This window comes from Bufo bufo, chromosome 6, assembly GCF_905171765.1.
Source record: "Bufo bufo chromosome 6, aBufBuf1.1, whole genome shotgun sequence".
In the NCBI taxonomy this organism is placed as follows: Eukaryota; Metazoa; Chordata; class Amphibia; order Anura; family Bufonidae; genus Bufo; species Bufo bufo.
Genome location: NC_053394.1, coordinates 36,765,749 through 36,791,953, shown reverse-complemented (window position 1 = coordinate 36,791,953; position 26,205 = coordinate 36,765,749). Strand labels below are relative to the sequence as shown.

General features: G+C 42.6%; 1 protein-coding gene across 1 annotated transcript in view; it reads right to left on the bottom strand.

The window, feature by feature from the left end:
- LOC121003103 (canalicular multispecific organic anion transporter 1-like) overlaps positions 1-25,188 on the bottom strand; it is a 150,110-nt gene extending 124,922 nt beyond the window's left edge. The window contains exons 1-5 of the mRNA XM_040434681.1: positions 24,945-25,188; positions 20,447-20,620; positions 18,166-18,312; positions 12,456-12,590; positions 8,566-8,676 (exon numbers count right to left, since the gene is read on the bottom strand). Coding sequence (XP_040290615.1) covers positions 8,566-8,676; positions 12,456-12,590; positions 18,166-18,312; positions 20,447-20,620; positions 24,945-24,986 — 609 coding nt within the window. The 5' untranslated portion in view covers positions 24,987-25,188. The remainder of the gene's footprint in view (positions 1-8,565; positions 8,677-12,455; positions 12,591-18,165; positions 18,313-20,446; positions 20,621-24,944) is intronic.
- Positions 25,189-26,205: the final 1,017 nt, after the last annotated feature.

Here is a 26,205-nt window from a genome sequence, read left to right as displayed (position 1 = left end):
AGGATAAAACTTACCAGGAAAGGTTAAAGGACCGTAATATGTATAGCTTGGAAGAAAGAAGAGACAGAGGGGATATGATAGAAACTTTTAAATACATAAAGGGAATCAACTCGGTAAAGGAGGAGAGCATATTTAAAAGAAGAAAAACTACCACAAGAGGACACAGTTTTAAATTAGAGGGGCAAAGGTTTAAAAGTAATATAAGGAAGTATTACTTTACTGAGAGAGTAGTGGATGCATGGAATAGCTTTCCTGCAGAAGTGGTAGCTGCAAATACAGTGAAGGGGTTTAAGCATGCATGGGATAGGCATAAGGCTATCCTTCATATAAGATAGGGCCAGGGACTATTCATAGGATTCAGATATATTGGGCAGACTAGATGGGCCAAATGGTTCTTATCTGCCGACACATTCTATGTTTCTATGTTTCTATCTCGCGAGACGCGACATTTCCTATGAACGTGCGCACACAGGCGCGCGCGTTCACAGGAACTGCAGGTAAGCGAGTGGATCTACAGCCTGCCAGCGGCGATCGTTCGCTGGCAGGCTGTAGATGCGATTTTTTTTAACCCCCTAACAGGTATATTAGACGCTGTTTTGATAACAGCGTCTAATATACCTGCTACCTGGTCCTCTGGTGGTCCCTTTTGCTTGGATCGACCACCAGAGGACACAGGCAGCTCTGTAATAAGTAGCACCAAGCACCACACTACACACTACACACTACAACCCCCCCTGTCACTTATTAACCCCTTATTAACCCCTGATCACCCCATATAGACTCCCTGATCACCCCCCTATCATTGATCACCCCCCTGTAAGGCTCCATTCAGACGTCTGTATGTGTTTTACGGATCCACGGATCGGATCCGCAAAACACATACGGGCGTCTGAATGGAGCCTTACAGGGGGGTGATCAAAGACAGGGGGGTGATCACCCCATATAGACTCCTTGATCACCCCCCTGTCATTGATCACCCCCCCTGTAAGGCTCCATTCAGACGTCCGTATGTGTTTTGCGGATCCGATCCGTGGATCCTCATAACACATGCGGACCTCTGAATGGAGACTTACAGGGGGGTGATCAATGACAGGGGGGTGATCAGGGAGTCTATATGGGGTGATCACCCCCCTGTCATTGATCACCGCCCTGTAAGGCTCCATTCAGACGTCCGTATGTGTTTTGCGGATCCGTGGATCCGCAAAACACGGACACCGCGGATCCGCAAAACACATACGGACGTCTGAATGGAGCCTTACAGGGGGGTGATCAATGACAGGGTGGTGATCACCCCATATGGACAATCACCCCCCTGTCATTGATCACCCCCCTGTAAGGCTCCATTCAGACATTTTTTTGGCACAAGTTAGCGGAAATTGATTTTTTTGATTTTTTGTTTTTGTTTGTTTTTTCTTACAAAGTCTCATATTCCACTAACTTGTGACAAAAAATAAAATCTCACATAAACTCACCATACCCCTCACGGAATCCAAATGCGTAAAATTTTTTAGAGATTTATATTCCAGACTTCTTCTCACGCTTTAGGGCCCCTAAAATGCCAGGGCAGTATAAATACCCCACATGTGACCCCATTTCGGAAGACACCCCAAGGTATTCGCTGAGGGGCATATTGAGTCCATGAAAGATTGAACTTTTTGTCCCAAGTTAGCGGAAAGGGAGACTTTGTGAGAAAAATAAATAAAAAATTTCCGCTAACTTGTGCCAAAAAAAAAATCTATGAACTCGCCATGCCCCTCATTGAATACCTTGGGGTGTCTTCTTTCCAAAATGGGGTCACATGTGGGGAATTTATACTGCCCTGGCATTTTAGGGGCCCTAAAGCGTGAGAAGAATTCTGGGATCCAAATGTCTAAAAATGCCCTCCTAAAATGGAATTTGGGCCCCTTTGCGCATCTAGGCTGCAAAAAAGTGTCACACATGTGGTATCGCCGTACTCAGGAGAAGTTGGGCAATGTGTTTTGGGGTGTCATTTTACATATACCCATGCTGGGTGAGATAAATATCTCGGTCAAATGACAACTTTGTATAAAAAAAATAGGAAAAGTTGTCTTTTAGAGAGATATTTCTCTCACCCAGCAGTATATGTAAAAAGACACCCCAAAACACATTGCCCAACTTCTCCTGAGTACGGTGATACCACATGTGTGACACTTTTTTGCAGCCTAGGTGGGCCTACATTCCAAAGAGCACCTTTAGGATTTCACAGGGCATTTTTTACACATTTTGATTTCAAACTACTTCTCACGCATTAGGTCCCCTAAAATGCCAGGGCAGTAAAAATACCCCACAAGTGACCCCATTTTGGAAAGAAGACACCCCAAGGTATTTCGTGATGGGCATAGTGAGTTCATGGAAGTTTTTATTTTTTGTCACAAGTTAGTGGAATATGAGACTTTGTAAGAAAAAAAAGAAAAAATCATAATTTTCCGCTAACTTGTGACAAAAAATAAAAAGTTCTATGAACTCAATATGCCCATCAGCGAATACCTTAGGGTGTCTACTTTCCGAAATGGGGTCATTTGTGGGGTGTTTTTACTGTCTGGGCATTGTAGAACCTCAGGAAACATGACAGGTGCTCAGAAAGTCAGAGCTGCTTCAAAAAGCAGAAATTCACATTTTTGTACCATAGTTTGTAAACGCTATAACTTTTACCCAAACCAATAAATATACACTTATTATTTTTTTTTTATCAAAGACATGTACAGTACAGACCAAAAGTTTGGACACACCTTCTCATTCAAAGAGTTTTCTTTATTTTCATGACTATGAAAATTGTAGATTCACACTGAAGGCATCAAAACTATGAATTAACACATGTGGAATTATATACATAGCAAACGAATGTGAAACAACTGAAAATATGTCATATTCTAGGTTCTTCAAAGTAGCCACCTTTTGCTTTGATTACTGCTTTGCACACTCTTGGCATTCTCTTGATGAGCTTCAAGAGGTAGTCCCCTGAAATGGTTTTCACTTCACAGGTGTGCCCTGTCAGGTTTAATAAGTGGGATTTCTTGCCTTATAAATGGGGTTGGGACCATCAGTTGCGTTGAGGAGAAGTCAGGTGGATACACAGCTGATAGTCCTACTGAATAGACTGTTAGAATTTGTATTATGGCAAGAAAAAAGCAGCTAAGTAAAGAAAAACGAGTGGCCATCCTTACTTTAAGAAATGAAGGTCAGTCAGTCAGCCGAAAAATTGGGAAAACTTTGAAAGTAAGGGCTATTTGACCATGAAGGAGAGTGATGGGGTGCTGCGCCAGATGACCTGGCCTCCACAGTCACCGGACCTGAACCCAATCGAGTTGGTTTGGGGTGAGCTGGACCGCAGAGTGAAGGCAAAAGGGCCAACAAGTGCTAAGCATCTCTGGGAACTCCTTCAAGACTGTTGGAAGACCATTTCAGGGGACTACCTCTTGAAGCTCATCAAGAGAATGCCAAGAGTGTGCAAAGCAGTAATCAAAGCAAAAGGTGGCTACTTTGCAGAACCTAGAATATGACATATTTTCAGTTGTTTCACACTAGTTTGTTATGTATATAATTCCACATGTGTTAATTCATAGTTTTGATGCCTTCATAGTCATGGAAATAAAGAAAACTCTTTGAATGAGAAGGTGTGTCCAAACTTTTGGTCTGTACTGTAGAACAATAAATTTATAGAAAAATTTATATAGAAATGTAGTTTTATTTCAAAAATTTTACAACTGAAAGTGAAAAATGTCATTTTTTTGCAAAAATTTTGGTAAATTTCGATTAATAACAAAAAAAGTAAAAATGTCAGCAGCAATGAAATACCACCAAATGAAAGCTCTATTAGTGAGAAGAAAAGGAGGTAAAATTCATTTGGGTGTTAAGTTGCATGACCGAGCAATAAACCGTGAAAGTAGTGTAGTGCAGAATTGTAAAAAGTGGTCTGGTCATTAAGGGTGTTTAAGCTAGGGTGGCTGAGGTGGTTAAGCACTTTAGCCCATTGTATGGACTCTGTTACGGGTACAACAATGTGACCTCTTATGCACTTTTTGAATGGACTTTGGACTTTATATTGTTAGCCAGTTAACTTTGCTCATAAGGACTGCCTCTGAGGACACTGAATGGTCCTATTTCGCCTTGTGTTAGTTCAGAAAGCCTAGGCGTTATATTGTATGATTTGCATATGCCCTTAACCTTGTTTTCTCTACAGACTTGGGAGGGGAATGAGCCAGTATGTCCTGTGTCTTTGGGATCATGTGCTGTTGCTACAAAGGGAGGACCAAGTGGTAAAGTCACAAGCAGGTCTAACATTGTCAAGAGTAACCCCGCTGTTAATGTGTGTTTAGAGGGAGTAGCCCTCATGGAGATATGGGAGAGAACTGGCTCCTCCTCCTAGTTTGGTATGTCCTAATGCCTTGTGCACCGCCTTAAAGAAATTTTTGAAGCTACCTGTTTAGTCATCAAGGTGACCGTGCAAAAAGTTTTAGATAGACCTTGTTGCTTGGAAGGGAATACAGGATGAAGCCACCCTTCCATTTGAGGGCGTCTCATAGCAATGTGGAGGGATTACAGTACATGACACCCCCACGCTCCACATACGACTGTGGACACGATGTGGAGTATTTGAGCGCTTTGTGCAGTCTTTTTGGTTCACTGATTATTACAGAGAGGGCAAACTGTGAATAGACGCCCTACTCATATGGGCAGGAACCTAGTGGTAGCCGTTGCTATGTCTATGTATGTATGTAATGAAAAATAGTCTCATGCAGCACTTTAACCTTACTAGGGTACCCTTAGAGCACACCCTAAGCACAAGCCGAGGGCGGCTTGGTTATAAGTAAGGGGGAATGTAACACCCCTGAATGGTGTTACCACTTCTGCACCTTGCTACGGTCTTTATTGGTCTAACCTAATGTCATCTTGTGTATTTATTCCAGGTCCTCCCCAATGTGCATTCCTCTTTTGTTAAGCAACTGTTATGTTCACCTGTAATATGCCTGGTTGACCAGCAGGTGGCAGCAAAAATTGCAGAGCTGTAATTAGGTAGAATGGAGCTTACCATTCCATTCTAACCCGCCTCTGGAGAGAAGTCGGCTTGTCCCACTTCCTGCAGGAAGGGTAGTCTAGCTTATCCCCTGCTAGGCAAAGGTGTGCAGGGTACATCTCTGCTGGACATGCCCATGCCAGCCAGAGCGCCGTAAGCTCTGCTGGCCATGGAGGCCAAAGCGTGAAGCCTCAGGAACCAGGAGGAAAGTTCCCTGGCCTATTCTAGAGACAGATCATACAGAGTGAAGTGCAGCTTACAAGAAAAAGCAAAGTTATACAGCCAGCCTGTCAGTACAGCAGAGCCAGAGAGAAACAGATGTAGCAGAGTCGAGTTTGCCTGCCAGTTTTAATGCTAAAGCCTGCTGGGACCAAGACAAAGCTTTAAGATTGTATCTGATGAACATTTATTCAAGTAAATCTACTGTTTAACTATATACAAGGTCTGGACTCAATCTTTCTTTCAAATTCCTCAATTATTCCCTCTATTTATTGCTTCGGAGTCAAAGCCTAGGGTCCAGCCGTATCAAGGTAGGAGCACCGTGACACACATAAAGAGACACTATAGGCCGCAATATACCACTCGGCATTCCTACACCTGGGACGCGTTTTATATATAGAGGGCCCTAGGGGTGGCCGCCCATTGCATAAGCCAAAAACATCTACAAAAATATGAATATTCTGCCCTATTGTTCTAGTCCATAAACTTCCCAAAACTTACATTACGTCCTGTGGCCAGAGCTCTGTCGCTGTTCATGCGCTGATGACAAGTACTGTAACTGCTGAACGTTATGTCCCCTGCAGCTGTACTGTCTACATTTGACTAGTGGCGCTTCTCCATATTCTCCCAGCAAATCATGAAAAAAAAAGGGAGCTCTAAACTTAAAGGGGTTCTCCGGGCTTTTGGTATTGACGACTTATCCTCAAGATACCCCCGCAGATCAACTGTATGAGGAGACGGCGCATGCAGTGTGCACATACTTTCTCCTGTCTCTCTTCCTGCTCTTTCCTGAGGATAAGTCATCAATATTAAAAGCCCAGAGAGCTCCCTTAAAGTATAACTGTCATTTCAGTTTATTTTTAATACTGGGTAGGGACAGGGATGTTAAGCATTTTTTGTAATATACTTTATTAGGGAAAAGATGCTTTTTTGTAGGATGTAAAAAGTCTCCTTAGAAAAGCTCTAATAGAGTGTTGCTAAGGAGAGTCTGTCTTCAGTCTTCAGTCCTAATGAGCCTAAAGACACCTATGTCTAACATACAGAGGCTTCCTTCCTGGCTCTTTTCATTTCCCCAGTCCCTGACTATGGACATGTGGCCTAACTATCACTGCCCATCACCCTGCCTATCTGACTTGTTACACACAGGCCTCTTCAGCACTAAATAAAACCTTGAATACTGAAGACAGACTCCCCTTAGCAATGCTCTAAGCTTTTGCTAAGAAAATTCTTAAACCCCTTGTACAAATAAAAATCTTTCTAAAGTATATTTAAAAAATGCTTAACATTCTTGTCCCTTTACTATATTAACTATAAAATGCAACAACATTTACACCAAGTAATAGCTGCCTTATTTTCAAGTCTCACTGCTGGTCATGTTTGGAATGGTGTTAAGCGAATTTTTATGGCGAATACGTGAAAATCTAGAATATTAGTGCTATATTTTTATAAACATAATATTTTTTTTAATTATTGTATATACCAGTAGCTTCTCTTTATCCTTATTATGTTATCTATCTATCATACATACATTTTTTTTTATAGTTACTAGTTTACCTATCATTGATAAATTCTTATTAAAAGTATTTTTTTATCAAATTATTTTTTTAAAGATGCTATGTTATTTAATTTTTTTTAAATATAAATCATTACATATAACAAACAATACACAACATATAAAACAGACAATCACACAAAGGCTGTATGCCAAAAGCCAGGCATGTGCAAGCCAACAACCTATCCATGAGACAGATACAGTCCGCATACCTTACAATGGCAGCCTTGTGCACTATGAGACAACTAAGGCTACTTTCCCACTCGCGTTTTGTGCGGATCCATCATGGACGGATCTGTTCAGATAATACAACCGTCTGTATCCGTTCAGAACGGATCGGTTTGTATTATCTTTAACACAGCCAAGACGGATCAGTCTTGAACACCATTGAAAGTCAATGGAGGACAGATCCGTTTTCTATTGTGCCAGATAAAATTGATCAGTCCCCATTGACTTACATTGTGTGCCAGGACAGATCCGTTTGGCTCAGTTTCATCAGATGTACGCAGCGTTTTGGTGTCAGTCTCCAAAGCAGAATGGAGACTGAACTGATGCATTCTAAGCGGATCCTTTTCCATTCAGAATGCAAGCTGATCCATTTTGGACCGCTTGTGAGAGCTCTGAACGAATCTCACAAAACAGAAAGCCAAAACACGAGTGTGAAAGTAGACTAACAATAATCACACCTCGGATAAACCTCATGGGCTATGATATTGCCAGGACCATCTCTTATCTGACTAAGAGCTAGTAAGCCTCAAAGTTGCTTGGTTTGTGTTGGATGGCTCAGGGGGACCAGTGCACCTAGATCATCATCATTAGGGTGACAAAAAATGTAAAAAAAAATTGGAGTGCCAGCTAACTCTTCTCTCACAGCTTAGGAGGGTTGCATAAAAGTTTTCAGTTTTCTAATTGTCCAAATATTATATTCAACAACCTTTCTATACTGTTTTGTCATATTCAAGTTTATGCAAATGAGTTCACATGACAAAACAGTATAAAATTGATCCGTCTCAGTCAGATGAGAGCTGGTTTTGAATGTCTCATAGTGCACAAGGCTGCCATTTTAAGGTATGCTGAATACCTGTCTCATGGATAGGTTGTTAGCTTGCACATACCTGGCTTTTGGCATATAGCCTGTGTGTGATTATCTGTTTATTACATGTTATAGGTATTGAAATTGCGCGCAATATGTGCATATTATATTACTGATTTTCACAATCACGAATTTGTGAACTTATGGTGAATATTTGGCAAAACATTTGCGAAGTATCGCGAATTTGAATATTGCCTATTCCGCTCATCACTAGTTTGGGAAAGACTGGAGGAATTGCCCCATTATCTCCTGCTAAAACCTTCCTTTCCCATTGGGGAAACAATAGGATCTGACAGGTAAAAAGTCAACCTATAGGATCCTGGTTTTTCTTCATGGCAAATATGACAAGATTCTTTATTAAACTCCTTATACGTAGGGGTGCACCTAGCCTTTCTGCTGCCTGAGGCGAAAACTGAAACAGCACCCCCCTCCCCCAATGCCAATTTCTTAACCTAACCCCTTCTCTTCAGCCCATGGACCTTCAGCTGCCCCCCCTTTGCCCCTACTTGGTGCTGCCTGAGGAGATTGCCTCACCTGGACTCATTGGTGGTGCACCCCTGCTTATACATTAGAGAAAATTTGAAGAAAGTTTGTGGGGGACCACTGATTGCAATGATGTTACATTATCCTGGCCGAGTTAGCCATCATCATCATGGCTTTCCTTACCTTTTTTGAGAGATCGCTGGTTTCTGAGATGGAAGAGATGAAAAGAATAAGAACCTGAAGACCAAACGAGATGAAAAACAAACAGAACCGGGGAAGATCCGGAATATCTCCCTGTTAATAAAAAAAAAAAGAGACGTATGAAAATGTTTTATAGGAGACGGACATGTTGTGGTCATATCCAAATACTCATCGTGGCAGCCATCTTGTGCACCTTGATGCTGTGTAGAGTCTTTGAGATGACCATCCAAAACATGTCAATAGTTGCTGTACAGTAGGTTTTTTTCTGCAATTTTCAACCTTTGCAATCCAAAGATTAAAAGTAGAGGGAGATCCACTATGGCAGAAAATCCACCCCTTAAAACCAGCCTATTTCAAATGGTTATTGCTGTGGCAGTTTTCAGTCAGATAACACCGACAGCATTAAGTCAGTGTTATACAATACATTCCAGAACTGTAAGGCCCCTTGCAGACGAGCGTTCCTTCCGCAGCGAGTCCGCAACGAAGCTCCCGGCCTGACCTCCCAGCGCTGCCGGAGGTCACATATAGTGGATATGAAAAGTCTACACACCCCTGTTAAAATGTAAAAAATGAGACAAGGATGAATCTATTTCAGAACTTTTTCCACCATTAATGTGACCTATAAACTGTACAACTCAATTGAAAAACAAACTGAAATCTTTTAGGTGGAGGGAAGAAAGCAAAACTAAACTAAAATAATGTGGTTGCATAAGTGTGCACATCCTCTTATAACTGGGGATGTAGCTGTGTTCAGAATTAAGCAATCACATTCAAAATCCTGTTAAATAGTAGTCAGCATACACCTGCCATCATTTAAAGTGCCTCTGATTAACCCCAAATAAAGTTCAGCTGCTCTAGTTGGTCTTTCCTGAAATTTTCTTAGTCGCATCCCACAGCAAAAGCCATGGTCCACAGAGAGCTTCCAAAGCATCAGAGGGATCTCATTGTTAGAAGGTATCAGTCAGGAGAAGGAACAAAAGAATTTCCAAGGCATTAGATAGACCATGGAACACAGTGAAGACAGTCATCATCAAGTGGAGAAAATATGGCACAACAGTGAGATTACCAAGAACTGGACGTCACTCCAAAATTGATGAAAAGACGAGAAGAAAACTGGTCTGGGAGGCGACCAAGAGGCCTACAGCAACATTAAAGGAGCTGCAGGAATATCTGGCAAGTACTGGCTGTGTGGTACATGTGACAACATTCTCCCGTATTCTTCTTATGACTGGGCTATGGGGTAGAGTGGCAAGACGAAAGCCTTTTCTTATGAAGAAAAACATCCAAGTCAGGCTACATTTTTGCAAAAACACATCTGAAGTCTCCCAAAAGCATGTGGGAAAAGGTGTTATGGTCTGATGAAACCAAGGTGGAACTTTTTGGCCATAATTCCAAAAGATATGTTTGGCACAAAAACACCACTGCCCATCACCAAAAGAACCCCATCCCCACAGTGAAGCATGGTGGTGGCAGCATCATGCCAAGGGGCTGTTTTTCTTCTGCTGGAACTGGGGCCTTAGTTAAGCTAGAGGGAATTATGAACAGTTCCAAATACCAGTCAATGTTGGCACAAAACCTTCAGGCTTCTGCTAGAAAGTTGAACATGAAGAGGAACTTCATCTTTCAGCATGACAATGACCTAAAGCATACATCCAAATCAACAAAGGAATGGCTTCACCAGAAGAAGATTAAAGTTTTGGAATAGCCCAGCCAGAGCCCAGACCTAAATCCGACTGAAAATCTGTGGGGTGATCTGAAGAGGGCTGTGCCCAGGAGATGCTCTCGCAATCTGACAGATCTGGAGTGTTTTTGCAAAGAAGAGTGGGCAAATCTTGCCAAGTCAAAATGTGCCATGCTGATAGACTCATACCCAAAAGGACTGAGTGCTGTAATAAAATCAAAAGGTGCTTCAACAAAGTATTAGTTTAAGGGTGTGCACACTTATGCAACCATATTATTTTATTTTTATATTTTTTCTTCCCTCTACCTAAAAGATTTCAGTTTGTCTTTCAATTGAGTTGTACAGTTTATAGGTCACATTAAAAGGTGGAAAAAGTTCTGAAATGATTTATCTTTGTCTCATTTTTTTACAGCACAGAAACATGACATTTTAACAGGGGTGTGTAGACTTTTTATATCCACTGTAGCATTATATTGATTTATGAGGCTATGTAACCCTTACAGTTCTGGAATGTATCGGATAACACTGGAATAATACTGCCAGTGTTATCCAATACATTCCAGAACTGTAAGGGTTACATAGCATCTTAAATCAATATAATGTTATGTGAATCCCGTCAGTGCTGGGAGGTCAGGCCGGGTGCTGCGATGCGGACTCGCTGCGGGAAGAACGCTCGTCTGCAAGGGGCCTAAGGGTTACATAGCATCATAAATCACCTTGATGCTGTGTAGAGTCTTTGAGATGACCATCCAAAACATGTCAATAGTTGCTGTACAGTAGGTTTTTTTCTGCAGTTTTCAACCTTTGCAATCCAAAAGATAGAAAGTAGAGGGAGATCCACTAAGGCAGAAAATTCGTCCCCTAAAACCAGCCTATTTCAAGTGGTTATTGCTGTGGCATTTTTTAGCCAGATAACACCGACAGCATTAAGTCAGTGTTATACAATACATTCCAGAACTGTGAGGGTTACATAGGATCATAAATCAATAAAATGCTATGCATTCCTATCAGTGCTAGGTAGGTCAGGACGGGAGCTCTCGTGGACATATGCTTCAAGTTCAATGCATTAAACTCGCTCGTGTGAAACCAGCCTTAGAGAATTAAAAAATCTGTCACAGAAAATATGATCGTGATCAGGGGTGGTGTCTGAAAGCCGTGGTCTCCTGGAGAGGTTTAGTTTCATTACTATAAAATATATTAGCATTATATAGTATTCTAGATAGTTTTTTACATGAAATAGGGTTTAATGCAGCATTTTATATTACATAGGTGGTCATTTATTAACCTGAAATACGCCTATATTAGAAAGGTTATTTGCGCTGCAATGTGCGACTTTTCCCCACTTACGCCAAGTCTAAAAAAGTGGGCGTGACGTGGGTGAACAAATTAGAAAACGGTCTAAATGTAAGCCAGCAAGGAAGCCGTCTTAAATTTAGACTGGTGCTGGATGTGCCGAAGTTATGTAGAGGCGCCTCTTCACCAGATATCGGGATTATTAAGTGTAAAATGCCTGTCTTAATAAATGACCCCCATAGTGTTTATATTAGATGATGCTTTATATTGTTACATCATTTTTTATAATACATGTTTTTCATTGTATGGCGTTTTAAATTATATGCCGTCTAATATTACGTATTTATTATATTATATCTTGTTTTTATTATATAGTGTTTTATATGACATGGTGCTTATATTATAAAGTGTTTCATATTATAGCATGTTATATTTTGTTTTACATTACCTAACATTTTATATTATTTTATGATGTCGTGTTTTATATTATATATTTACATTATATATTGTTTTATATTATGGTGTTTTACAATATACATGGTTTTACATTACAGGGAGTTTTATATTAGCTATTGTTTTATATTACGTTATAATATATAGTGTTTTATATTCTCAAGTGTTCTATAGTTGGTGTTTTTTATATTATGCAATGTTTTACATTACATATTTTTTTATATTGTAGCTTTTTACATTATATAGTTTGGCATTGCATAGTGTTTCATATGATAACTTGTTCTATATTACCTGGTGCTCTTTATTTTTTTATATATAGTTTTACATTAGATGGTATTTTATATGATAATATTACATTAGATGGTGTTTTATATTATATAGAGTTTAATAATAAATGGTGCTTTATAATATATAGTGTTTTATATGGTACAACGTTATTACTTACATTCAGTCCAACTCGGATAAGAGACTGAAATGGAAAAATCCCACAAACGACGGAAAGAGTCCAGAAGATGAAGAGGGCTCCAGTGTCTGTCCGGACACAGTACCTTCGGCCATGGTGGACTATTAATACCAAGATCTAAGTGCACAGGAAGATGTACAATCAGACTACATGTTTTGAGTGCCAATATAAGACATAAATTATTCTGAATAGAGATGAGGAGTATATCAGGTCACATTCACACAAGGCACACTTGTTATTGAGTTTGGTGCAAATCTCCTGGGGACCTTTTGATTACAGACAGCAACTAATCTAAACAGGCAGAGCTGCAGTGCAAAGCATAGGGGAGGGAAAAATCAATAGCCCGTGCCGCAAAAACACACAAACTCCATGCTAATGTTTTTAGCCAGAGGTGAAAAAAACGGAATTAGACTTACCGGTAATTCAGTTTACATGAAATCACCATGACGGCCACAAGGATTGACCCATGACCTCTGTGGGGGCAGGAAACAGAGAAGAGGTTAAATTGCCCCCTCCCACCACCACACCTCAGTGTTCCAAAGATATCAAGTGCCAGAAGTGTCTTAGTATTTCCCAGTATTACATCATACCAGAAAATACCGGTGAAAAGAACTTAAAAGAAAGGGAGGGAATATATGGGCCGTCATGGTGATTTCATGGAAACTGAATTACCGGTAAGTCTAATTCCAGTTTTCCCATATCATCACCATGACGGCCACAAGGAGAGTTATAAAATTATTTTTTATGGGTGGGGGCAACCACTTTGAGAACCTTCCGACCAAAGGAGAGGCCAGAGGTTCCAGATAAATCCAAACGGTAATGTTTCACAAATGTGTGAATACTAGACCAGGAGGCGGCCCTGCATATATCATCCAGGAGGCCCCTGATCTTTCAGCAAAAGTAGTGGAGACAGCTCTGGTAGAGTGAGCTCTAATATTGGAAGGAGGATCCAGATTCTGATTCTTATAACATAGGGTAATAGTGTCTTTAATCCATCTTGCAATGGAGGATTTTGAGACCCTGGATCCCTTATTCTTTCCAGCAAATTGGACAAGCAGGCTGTCAGACTTCCTGAAGTCCCTAGTGGCTTCTAAGTATCTAAGGACTGTACGCCTAACATCAAGGAAATGAAATTTCTCTTCCTCCTGATCCTTGGGATTGTTGAAAAAGGATGGAAGGAGGATCTCTTGGCCTCTGTTGCGGTCTGAGGCTACCTTTGGCAGGAAACCTGGGTCTAGTTTAAGCACAATCTTATCCTCAGTGATGGTAAGGTATGGTTCCCTAATAGAGAGAGCTTGAATCTCTCCTAGTCTCTTGGCAGAGGTAATTGCTATAAGGAAAGCAGTTTTGAATGAAAGCAATTTAATTGAACAACTCTCTAATGGCTCAAATGGGGAACACATAAGGTTGTTGAGAACTAAATTTAAGTCCCAGGTTGGGCTGCGGGATCTTAGCGTGGGTCTAAGTCTACGGGCAGCTCTTATGAATCGTTTGACCCATCTATGGTCTGCCAGGTCGGCGTCAAAGAAGGCGCTTAATGCCGAAATTTGAACTTTTAAGGTGGATGGAGAGAGGCCCATGTCCAGACCTTTCTGTAGAAATTCCAGAATTTTCTGTATATTAGGCCCTACAGAATTTGGATTCTCTTCACCCGACCATGAACAGAACCTTTTCCAGATCTTCAGGTATATCGCGGAAGTTACTTTTTTTCTGGAACATCTCAGGGTGGCTATAACTTTGTCTGACAGGCCCTGAGACTTTAAGAGGGAGACCTCAGGATCCAAGCCGTGAGCTTCAGGAACTCCGGATGAGGATGTAGCAAAGGACCCTGGTATAGGATGTCCCCTCTGAGTGGGAGTCTCACTGGTTCGTCTATTGCTAGTTTCAAGAGAGGAGCGAACCAACTTCTCTTCGGCCAGAACGGGGCGATCAATATTACTGTGGTTCTCCCCTCCTGAATCTTCTGAATGACCCTCGGGATGAGAGGCAATGGAGGGAATGCGTACCCTAGATCCCAGCACCATTTTAGGGAGAAGGCATCTATTCTCCAGGGATGATCTCCTGCATTTAGGGAGCAGAATGTTTGTACTTTCGTATTTCTCCTTGATGCGAACAGGTCTATTGTAGGAAGCCCCCATCTCTGGGTTAGCATATTGAAGACCTCCGGATTCAGTGCCCACTCTGTATGATCTACCACTTGTCTGCTCAAAAAGTCTGTTTCTAGATTCTGGGATCCCTTCAGGTGCATTGCTGAGATGGATTTTAGTTCTTTCTCTGCAAAGGAGAAAATTTCCTCTGAGATACTCTGGAGTCTCCTTGATCAAGTACCTCCCTGATGTTTCAAGTAGGAGACTACGGTCACATTGTCCGATAGGACTTTCACATGCTGATTTCTTATCAACTGTCTGGCGGAGAGTAGAGCTTCTCTTACCGCATACAGCTCCCTGAAATTTGAGGATTGAGCAGATATCAGATGCTTCCACGTTCCCTGGAAATAGGCTCTGTCGATTTTCGCTCCCCAACCGGATTGGCTGGCATCCGTGAAGATGGTAATTGAAGGCGATTTGATCCATGGGACTCCCTGGGAAAGATTCTTCTCCTTCATCCACCATGAGAGAGATCTCTTTACTGATCCTGGAATTGGAAGCTTGGAGTCCAGAGAGCCCTTCTTCTTGTTCCAGTGGGACAATAGCCAGTTCTGTATCACTCGACAGTGAGCCTGTGCCCACTCGACAGAAGGTATACAGGAGGTTAGGAGGCAGAGTAGGCTCATTGCTTCCCTCACTGAACATCCTTTCCGGCGTTGGAAGTGCCTCACCTTGTTTATCAGGGACTGGATCTTGCTCTGTGGAAGGAAGGTTGGTTGACTGAGTTACGGAGTCTAGAGTAACTCCCAGGAACCTCACCTTCTCGGATGGAACCAACATTGACTTGGATTCGTTCACTATCCATCCTAATTGAGACAGGCGGGACAGAAATATTTCCAAGTCCGATAGCAGGAGTTCTTTTGAGTCTGCTATAATTAGAAAGTCGTCCAGATATGGCACTATATTTAACCCCTCCTGTCTGAGTGGGGCTATCATCTCTATCACTAATTTGGTGAAAAGCCTTGGAGCGGCTGAAATCCCGAAGGGTAGTGCTATAAATTGGAAATGACGAATCCGATTGGAAGGATCTAGGATAGCAAATCTTAGAAACCTCTGGTGATCTGGGTGAATGGGGACATGCAAATAGGCGTCCTTTAGGTCGACCGAGCACATAAATGCCCCTAGCTTTATCAACGGTACTATGGATCTGAGAGACTCCATCTTGAACTTCCTGTAAAGAATAAACTTGTTCAGTTGTTTCAAGTTTATGATGGTCCGGAAGTCTCCTTCCTTTTTCCTTACTAAGAATAGGGTTGAATAGTACCCTCGACCTCTTTGAGACGCGGGAACTGGGATTACTGCACCCTTCTTCACCAAGTCCTGGACTCCTTGGAAAATATTTAGGTTGGAGAATCTGGTAGGCATCTTTGTGACGACGAATCTTGGAGGGGGGAGAGAGGTGAACTCGATCCTGTAACCTTGCCGAATGATATCCAAGGCCCAAGGATTTCTTGATGTTAGAGACCATGGACCCAGGAAATCCTTCAGTCTCCCCCCTACAATGGCGTCATTGTTTGTCCTCGAATTTGGATTGGGGCTTGAGAAGGAAGCCTCTTCCTCTACCCCCTTTGGGATAAGACCAGCGGCCTGACTTGCCCTTCCCTCTAACAGTCTTGTTTTGTCCACCGTAAGACCGAAAGGACTGGTTCTTTCTAAAGGACCTTTCCTCAGGGAATCCCTTTTTCTTGTCGGCCGCTTTCTCAAGAATCTCGTCTAGGACCTGCCCGAATACATATTCTCCTGAAAAGGGGATAGATATTAACTTTTGTTTAGAAATTCTATCGCCCGACCAAGTTTTCATCCACAAAGCCCGACGAGCCGCATTGGAAAGCCCTGCCTCCTTAGCACAGAATCTAATAGATTCAGCCGATGCATCTGCCAGGAACCCCGTAGCTGATTTAAGTAGCAGGATGGACTGCAAGATTTCTTCCCTGGAGGTCTTACTGCTTAGGTGGTTCTCAAGCTCTCCTAACCATAAGTACATAGACCTGGCAACAGACGTTGCTGCGATGTTGGTCTTGATGTTAAACATGGAGGCCTCCCAAGCTTTCCTTAAAAGGGCATCTGCCTTCCGCTCCATAGCGTCTTTTAATTGGGCGGCATCCTCAAACGGCAGGGCAGTTTTTTTGTTAACCTTTGCCACCTGCACATCTATTTTAGGGGTCTCGTCGAACAACTTAGACTGAGAGGGGTCGAACAATAGTCGATTTTTAAATTCTTTGGAAATCCACAATCGTTTTTCTGGTTCCGACCATTCCTCCAGAATCATTTGTCTAATGTGTTCGTTTATGGGGAAGACCTTGGATTTTTTCACCTTGAGTCCCCTGAACATTTCGTCCTGAATGGATAAGGACCTAGGGGTTTCTTCAATCCCCATTGTTGTTCTGACTGCCTTTAATAAGTCACTCATCTCTTCTGAGGAAAAATAAAATTTCCTATTATTTTCGTATATTTCTCCTTCAGAGAGAGAGAGAGAGAGAGATCATCCTCCCACTGCATGGAAGTGGAGGCTTTATCGTCGGCATCCTCGGATCCAGAGGTAATGATCCTAGAACGCGGACGCTTGCGAGAGGGCTCATCCTGGGGATCAGACGGAGCAACTCTAGCGGCCCTGATTTCTTCCTGAACCACAGATCTGATATTCTCCATAAGGGACGATTGTTCCTGCTGGATCACATCAGAAATACAAGCTTTACAAAGCTTCTTTCCATATCCATCAGGCAGTCTTTTAGCACAAGAGATGCAGCGAGGAGGTTTTTTAAACTTTTTTTGCGCCTCTTTAGCCTGAAATAGATATGGAATAGAGGCATCAGAAATAGGCCTAGTAAAATTACAGTGCTATAAGAAAAGCGGACCCCCAGAGGGATACTTACAGGAGGCAGAGAGGGAGCATCAAGCTCCATAACAGTTTGTATCTCAGGACCTGACATATTCTGAAGCAAAGTGCAATTGCAGTACTCACAGACCTCAGATCAGCGTTCCTATGGCCGCCCCGCCTTTTATTCAAACTGCTCAGTCCTCCTGCGCTTTACTTCCGGGTTGCGTCACATGACCGAACCTGGAAGTGACGACACTGACGTCGGCGTGCGCACACGCCGGCCGCACCAGCCCGACCCACAGGGGAGGAGGAGGAGGAGATTGCGGCCCGGGAGCAGGCTCCAGACCAGCCGGAGCGAATCCTCCCGATATCCCCCAGCCCAGCATAAGCACGCGGCCGCCGGCGGACTGGGGGAGCTCCGATTAGCTTCAGGTAACCAGGAGACCGTCCTCGGACCCTCCTGGAGACGAAGAAAAATAAAAAAGGAGACGATTTCCTATCTTCATCTCCCTGCCGACCGCAGGGAGACTCTTCTCTGACCCTGGCCACAGTGGGGACAGGAACACTGAGGTGTGGTGGTGGGAGGGGGCAATTTAACCTCTTCTCTGTTTCCTGCCCCCACAGAGGTCATGGGTCAATCCTTGTGGCCGTCATGGTGATGATATGGGAAATTATTGTACTAGTATTTTATATAACATTCAGGACAGATCATCCAAACAGTTCTTACCCATGTTACAGCATGGATGGCCGGATTTACATAGAGGACGGTAGGAAGTATTTTGGCAGAGTTGGCGCTTGACTGTCCGTCCACATGTTCTGATATTGTGATTCCGATTCCAGCAATCGAAGTGCATAAAAGTAATAACGTCAGGATCTGTAAAAGAGAAAACGTAAACCTAAGGCCTCATGCACACGACCGTAAAAAACGGAAGCCGCCCGTGTGCCTTTGCGGAACGGAACGGGCGGCCGTCAATATAAATGCCTATTCTTGTCCGCAAAGCGCGGACTAGAATAGGACATGTTATATTTTTTTAGCGGGGCCACAGAACGGAGCAACGGATGCGGACAGCACACGGAGTGCTGTCCGCATCTTTTGCGGCCCCATTGTAGTGAATGGGTCCGCATCCGAGCCGCCAAAACGGCGGCTCGGATGCGGACCCAAACAACGGCCTTGTGCATGAGGCCTAAAGGGACAGGTTCACACTGTATTCACATAAATGGGGACGACCTTCAATACCAGACACAACCTGTGGACAGGAGTGGTGCTGCTTCTGGGCTAATCTCGGACAAACCCTTTGACCCTTTTCAAATCAAAAGAACACGACATTTGACAAGGGAAACACAACTTTTTGTATCTCTGTGTGTGTGTGTGTGTGTGTGTGTACACCTATATTATACCTTCCATCATCCTATATATTACACCACATCTCTTATGACTCTGGATGAGTCCTGGCATGCACCACAAGGATTTGCAGCGTCACACGATTGTTATTGATCCAACCAAAGAACATTAATATTTCAAAGAAGGTGACCCCGGCACTGACCTGCTGTACGGATAAGAACAGGACGTACAAAATACAGCTCACTAACATCCTATTTTAAAAAGGTCACTAAGGTCACCTGCACACGTCGCGGAATACATGCATTTTGGTTGTGAAAATTCCTGTGCAGAAAACAAATCTCATATAGACTTTGCAGGTTTTTTCTGTGCGGTAATTGGCCTGCTGTCCGGATTTCAAAATCTGCAGCAAGTCAATTAGGTTTGCAGTTTTAGTTGTGGCGTTCACCCTCACCAATGGAAGGGTGAGATCTGCGGCAAAACCGCATCTAATCCACACCAATACCAATACACACAAAAAAAACACATTTCAGATTTTGGTGCGGATATGCTGCACAAAAGCACAAAAATCCGCACAGAAATTCGTGCTTGTCTTATCTGCGTTTACTGATGGCCTAAAGGTGCCGTAGCCGATACAGCTACAGGATTAGATCAAAAATAGTGCCACACCTGTACACAGGTTGTGTCTGGTATTGCAGCTCAATCCCATTCTCTAGTATGAAGCTGTGAAGCTGCAATACCAGGCACAACCCATGCACAGGAATGGCGCTGTGTCTAATACAAAGCAGCCATGTTTTTCTATTATACTGAGCTTTCAGATTGCAACTTTATGTCCCCGACAACATTTTTAGCACCTAAACAGTGCACCTGCAGGGTAGCAGTAAGGCTGTCTGTATCCATATGTCCGTGCCTCAATCCTGCAAAATTAAATAGAACATGTCCTATACTTGTCCATTTTGCAGACAAGAATAGGACATTTCTGCAGAAGGGATACAGAAAATGGCGGCATGCACATGGCTGGTTTGCATGGATCGCAAAACATACTAAAGCATATATGGTCATGTAGTAGGGATGAGCAAATAGACTTCGGATGAAACATCCAAAGTCAATTTGCATAAAACTTTGCTTCAATACTGTAGGGAGCGAGCGCTCCATACAGTATTAGAATGTATTGGCTCCGATGAGCTGAAGTTATTACTTAACGAAGTCTCGCGAGACTTCATGTAAAAACTTCCAATATTGATTTATACTGTAAAAAAAAACATTTCCCGAACTCTGGTTCGGTTCCAAGGTACCACTTGGAACTGAACCTGAGTTCGGGAAATCCCTAGTCGTGTGACACGAGGCCTAAGTAAAAATTTTACGGTTGTCCAGGATTAGAAAAAAAGGTTTAATTTTTTTTTAATTTTTTCTTTAAGAAACAGCGCCACATCTGTATACAGGTTGTGTCTGGTATAGCAGTTCAATGCATTCACTTGAATACAGAGGAGTTGCAATACCAGACACAGCCTATGGACAGATGTGGCACTGTTTTTAGGAAAAAGAAGAAGAAAAAAAAAAGAAGCAAGCAAACCTTTTTTTGTAATCCTGAACAAGAACAACCATTTTATGATCAGGTCGACAGGCCCAAGTGCTCTTTTGTCAGGATTTTAATGTCTGGGTGACTTACCTGCTTGGTCAGATACAGCTTAGTAATAGGGGATTTCACTTTGTCTGATTGACACAAGTTGAGCAGCTGCCAAGGTGCACAAAGCCAAAAGAAGATCAGAGGGATCCAAACCAGAACTGTCTGCTGAAAACATATCGGCAAATCCGGATCAGGTCTCTCCAGCAGAGAAGAATTCTGTGAAGAGAAGAAGAGTCAGGACTCCAGACTTTGTAGACCAGGGATGACTTGTAAACCTTTATCTACGTAGTGGTAATCATATTTGCTTTCCTATGAACAGTGGCATCAGGTAGATCCTAAAGTGACGTCCAGTGTACAATATTTTTTACATCCTATCATCCATCGATACAGGACACCCCCAAAACTAATGCGTTTCAATCACAAGTACTGTAAAGAAAAATAAAAAATAAACAGCCTAGAATCAGACTCTAATCAATTCAGACACCCAGCAAGAATAAGGACCCCAGGATCAGACCCCCCCCCCCCCCCCCCCCATCAGTCCCTAAGCTCAGACAAAGATAAATCCAGACTCAAGATCAGACCCTACTTTAAATACAGGCCCCAGACTAAGCCTCAAAACAACCCTAGGCCCAAAAATAGATTCAAACCACAGAGCAAAACTCCAAAATAAATTCAGACTCCAGATCAGACCCCCAACATGAATAAAGACCCTAGGCTCCGACTCCAAAATAAGTTCAGACTGCAGGTCAGGCTCTAATTTAAATACAGACCCAGCCTCTAGAATGAAGATAGGTTTTAAGTTCATTATATACAAATATTATATGAACCATCCTTGATACAAACTTACATAATTAGGGTCTATTCCGATTACATAAATTCAATACATGTAACAATTAAAATTTCTTGCAACAATTAGGCGATACTCTCAGCCAAGCCAGTATCAGCCTAAACCTACAAGACCCAAAGGGGTTTCAGGGGAGTTGAATATATCCATGACCTAAACTCAGGATAGGCCATGAATATTAGGTTGGTGGGGGCCCGACTTCCGGCAAGTGGTACCTTGGAACCGAACCAGAGTTCTATTATTACCCGAAGTCTCGTAAGACTTCACGAAGTAATAATTTCGGCTCATCTGAGCCAATACATTCTAATACTGTACTGAGCGCTCGTCAATTCGCTCATTCCTAATTGTAACTTATTTTGTGCCAGTAAATTTTTTGTAGTTAGCAAAAAAATATATAATATTGTCCAAGACCTGGCTGTGACAATTCAAGAGATAGAATGAAAGTTAAATAATAGGTGTATCCTCAAGCCCTGACAGTACTTGGGGATACTCCCACCTCATTATCATAGTGCTGACTCAATATATGGGGTCAAACAGCAGAGCAGGGACTCCTAACCCATATAGCGACTCCACATATGGTGTCAGCTAGAGAGCAGAGCAGGGAATTACTGGTGCTTCAATGTGCCGGGAAAACTAAATTACTAACATTGGCCTCCTGCCACAAATACTAATTAAGTTGGTCAGGTGGCAACTCTACTTGTGCTGACAACAGAGCATTGACCCTTTCAGGCATAGACCACATCAGACCTCTGAAGGTGTCCTGTCCCTATCTAGCAGCAGATCCTTTAGTTTCTGTACAATGCGATGTGGGACCTCCGTGGATTCCACTTGTTTTTCCAGCACAATCCCATGGATCCACAATCAGATTGAGATCTGAAGAATTTGGAGGTTAACTCATCACCTTGATATTTGTTATGTTCTTCAAACTATTCCTAATAATTTGTTTTGCATGGTGGCCAGGGAATGATCCTGTTTAAAGAGGATGCTGCCCAAGGGGAATAGTTCTTCCATGTGTGTCCTTTTCTATGCAAACAACACGTGTTTGGTGAGCCAATGTGGTCCCATGCTAACGCAACAGAGAGAAGTAATACAGATCAGCGGAAGGGTTGTTTGGCTGATACCAATCTACTGTCTATATCCATAGCAGTGATGTCTAACATCAGTCACTACAGCTGTGGTGAAACTACGACTCCCAGCATGCTCCATTCATTTCCATGGAGTTCTGAGAACAGCCAAGCAAGTGTGCATCTTGGGAGTTGTGGTTTTACCAAAGCTGGAGGTTAGCCATCACAGGTCTATAGCCACAAGAATATACTCTACTCTAAAATGCTATGAGATACTTCATTTTCTACCTCTTAGGGGTGTCATTTAAAAACTGGAAGTTCTAAGAACATTGTACCGTACTGTAGAGGGAACCTGAAACCTGAGAGAACCTGATATTGTTGTAGAATACAGGTGGACTCTGCTCAGGATATACCATCAGTATCTGAACGGTGGGGTCAAACTCCAGGAACCTCTGCCGATCAGCTGTTTGAAGAGGCCGCGGCTTCCTATGCCAGGGAATCACGTTCATTGGTGTAAAGGAGTGGCGTATATCGAATCATAAATGACCAGATTGTGCCTGGTTTATCAGTGAATTTCCTAATGACAGATCCTCCTTAATACTATAGCTCCTGGATCCCATTGCAAAATCATGTGCCACTTAAAATCCTGGTGTCTTCTCATAGGGCAGAAGGTTCTTTATGTCCTCACAGGCATTAGGACCCATATATGACTTCTACACCCCTATAGCTACTCTTTTGGGCTGTGTTACTTCATGGTTTTAAGGTGTTTCCCTATCTCATAAAGCCATCTACTACACAAAACTTAGAAGAGGATTCTTTACGGTAAGAGCAGTGAGACTATGGAACGCTCTGCCTGAGGAGGTGGTGATGGTGAGTTCACTAAAAGAGTTCAAGAGGGGCCTGGATGTATTTCTGGAGTGTAATAATATTACAGGCTATAGCTACTAGAGAGGGGACGTTCATCCAGGGAGTTATTCTGATGCCCGATTGGAGTCGGGAAGGAATTTCTTCTCCCTAAAGTGAGGAAAATTGGCTTCTACCTCACAGGGGTTTTTTGCTTTCCTCTGGATCAACTGTACTGTGTAACGTCCCAGAGTGGCATTACCACTTTTGCGCCTTGCTACTGTCTCCTATGGTTAACCTGATGTCATCTCCTGCATTAATTTCCAGGTCTTGCAAAATGTGCATATCTATTTCCATGCAACTGTTAATGTTCATGTAATATACCTGGTTCACCAGCAGATGGCAGCAACAATAGCAGCGCAATTTCGCTTAGAATGGAACCCTTCTTTCCATTCTAGCCCTCTCCAAAAGAGGGAGGAGTTTAGTTAGAGGAGAGTCTAGCTTACCCCTGCTTGGGGAAGGAAGCAGGAGCCGTCCCTCCTGGATGAGCCTTGCCTAAGCCAGCTAGAGCACCTTCAGCTCTGCTGGACACAGAGGCCAAAGCCTGAAGCCTCAGAAGCCAGAAGGAGAAAGGTCCCTGGAAAAAATTAGAGACAGACCAGACTACAAAGAAAGTCAAGGACAGCATAAAGAGAAAGCCAAGTTCTACAGCGAGCCTGTTAGCACAGCAGAGCCAGAGAGCGACTAATGTAGTAGAGTTGAGTTTGTTTGCCTGCCACGGTTAATGCTACTGCCTGCTGGAAACCAAGACAAAGCCTGTAAATCATGTTGGAAGAAAGTATATTCAAGTAAAGCTGTTGTTAACCTCATCACAAGGTCTGGACTCAATTTATTCTTCATATGCCACCACTACTACCCCTTTTTGCGATTCCGGAGGGCCACGCCTGGGGTTCCAGTGTATCCAGGTAGAAGCACCGTGACGAGTGCAACACCATTAAGGGACATAAGGCCACCCTACACCACTCTGGCATTCCTACCCTGGGTACCACAACATCACTAAAAGGGGCCTTGTGCCCTTGTTGCTTCACTGCAACTGGCGTCACGACAAAATATGTACTTTAAAAGCAAAACCCCAAGTAGTGCGCCTGACGGCCTATTGCAACTGGATGGACAGATGTCTTTTTTCAGCCTTATAAACTATGTTCCTATGATGGCATTGTGCTAGGACATGCCATTACTTCTGAATGTGGGGACCCTTCAGTGTTTTTACTGGATGGAAGCATAACTCCATAGCATTCTTCATGGTTTTAGTGGACGGAAGCACTGCTATGTTGTTCCCCCCACTCCAAAAAAAAACATACTAAAATCGATAGACTGGCTTCAGATAAATTTGCCCCCGATACAGTTAGATAAAATTAGATTGTGATCCCCATTAGGGACAGGTATAATTATATATATTTTACATTGCATACAGTGCCATGAAATGCGTCGGTGAAAAGTACATATTACATATTACAAATTCCCTTCAGATATTACTATAGTTGTGTTAATCATTTTCCTAACTGCAGAGTTTGTCTCATAAGGCGGCTCCTAGAGTTACGTACTCTTTGTATAGCCATGACATTTTTTAGATTTTTTTTTACACCGTAGTTTGCATATTTGGGGTAAAATGAAGCAGAGATGATTCAGACAACATATTTTCTTATGTATTGATCCCATGTGCTTAGAAAATAAAAATGCTCGTCTATACAGAACAATCGTAACAAGTAGAAATAAGAGGAGAACTTACCCAGAACACAGAGCCGCAGTAGTCATCCAGAGCCTTGGACATGCTTCGAGGTGGGGAAAACAGCCTTCTGCCGCCCGTCCACAGTACCTAGGACAACACTGAGACGTTGGATTACTACATGCCTAGATAGTCCTCATGGTTTATACCAGTGCACTGTCATCACCCAGTGAATCAGCAGTTTAAAAAAAAGTCTCTCCCCCCACCCACTCCATTTTCTACCCTACTGAAGGGACATCTCAGTTCATCAGATACCTATTGGACTATAGTTAATAAGTTTCCTAACTGCAGAGTTTGTCCTGAACAGTCTCAGAAGGCGGTTCCTAGAGTTACGTACTCTTTGTATTCTGGTCACGTGACTTTCATTTTTTATTTTTTATAGAAACACAGAAGATTTACAGCAGAAATGATTGACGGAATATGGTCCATCTACAGGGTGGCCAGCCGTCCAGAAATTTATGGACAGTCCAAAAAATAATAATAATAATAAAAAAATATATATATGCGCAACTTTTTTCCTGTGATATTTGAGTAAATTGTTTTGGTGGCCATTATAATTTTATAGCTCACCATAAATGCTGGTGATGAGTTCTTATCAGTATATTGAGCCACACACATTTATTACTTATCTTTATCATTCATTATGGTTTTCCAATTTGTCCATAAAAAAAAAATATTGCTGACTGTTGCTATTTTTAAAAAACTCTGGCTGGCAACCCTTTCCATCTAGTCTGTCCTTATATTATTATGTATCTTAGGATAGACCGGTGTTTAGCCCAGGCAAGTTAAAATTCACTTGCTCTCCATTTCCCAGCCACATCTGCTGGAAGTTAGTTCCAAGCCTCTACTACGCTTTCAATGTAAAAATATTTCCTGACACTGGTTCTGATCGTAAACAGCGAGTTCCGTGAGGTGCGGAATGTTGCCCCAACTTCTTGGAAAAAGCAGGACATTTTTCTTCTGTAGCATCACAAACAGTACCAGCCAACATAATCCAATGTGCCCGGGGACCACTTTCAGCAACGTATGTGTATATGTATGTATGTATGTATGTATGTATGTATGCTCCGCGATCACTCAAAAATGGAACCATCGATTTCAACGAAACTTGGTATACACATCCCTTGGTACCTGAAAAGAAATCTTGGGGGGGGGGGGGGGGGGGGGGGGGGGTCACAGCTCTCTAGGACGTACCGTTCCTGCAAGTCTTCCTCTTCATATCCCAACTGCCATACACACGGTCACATGTCCCTTATCAGCCAAT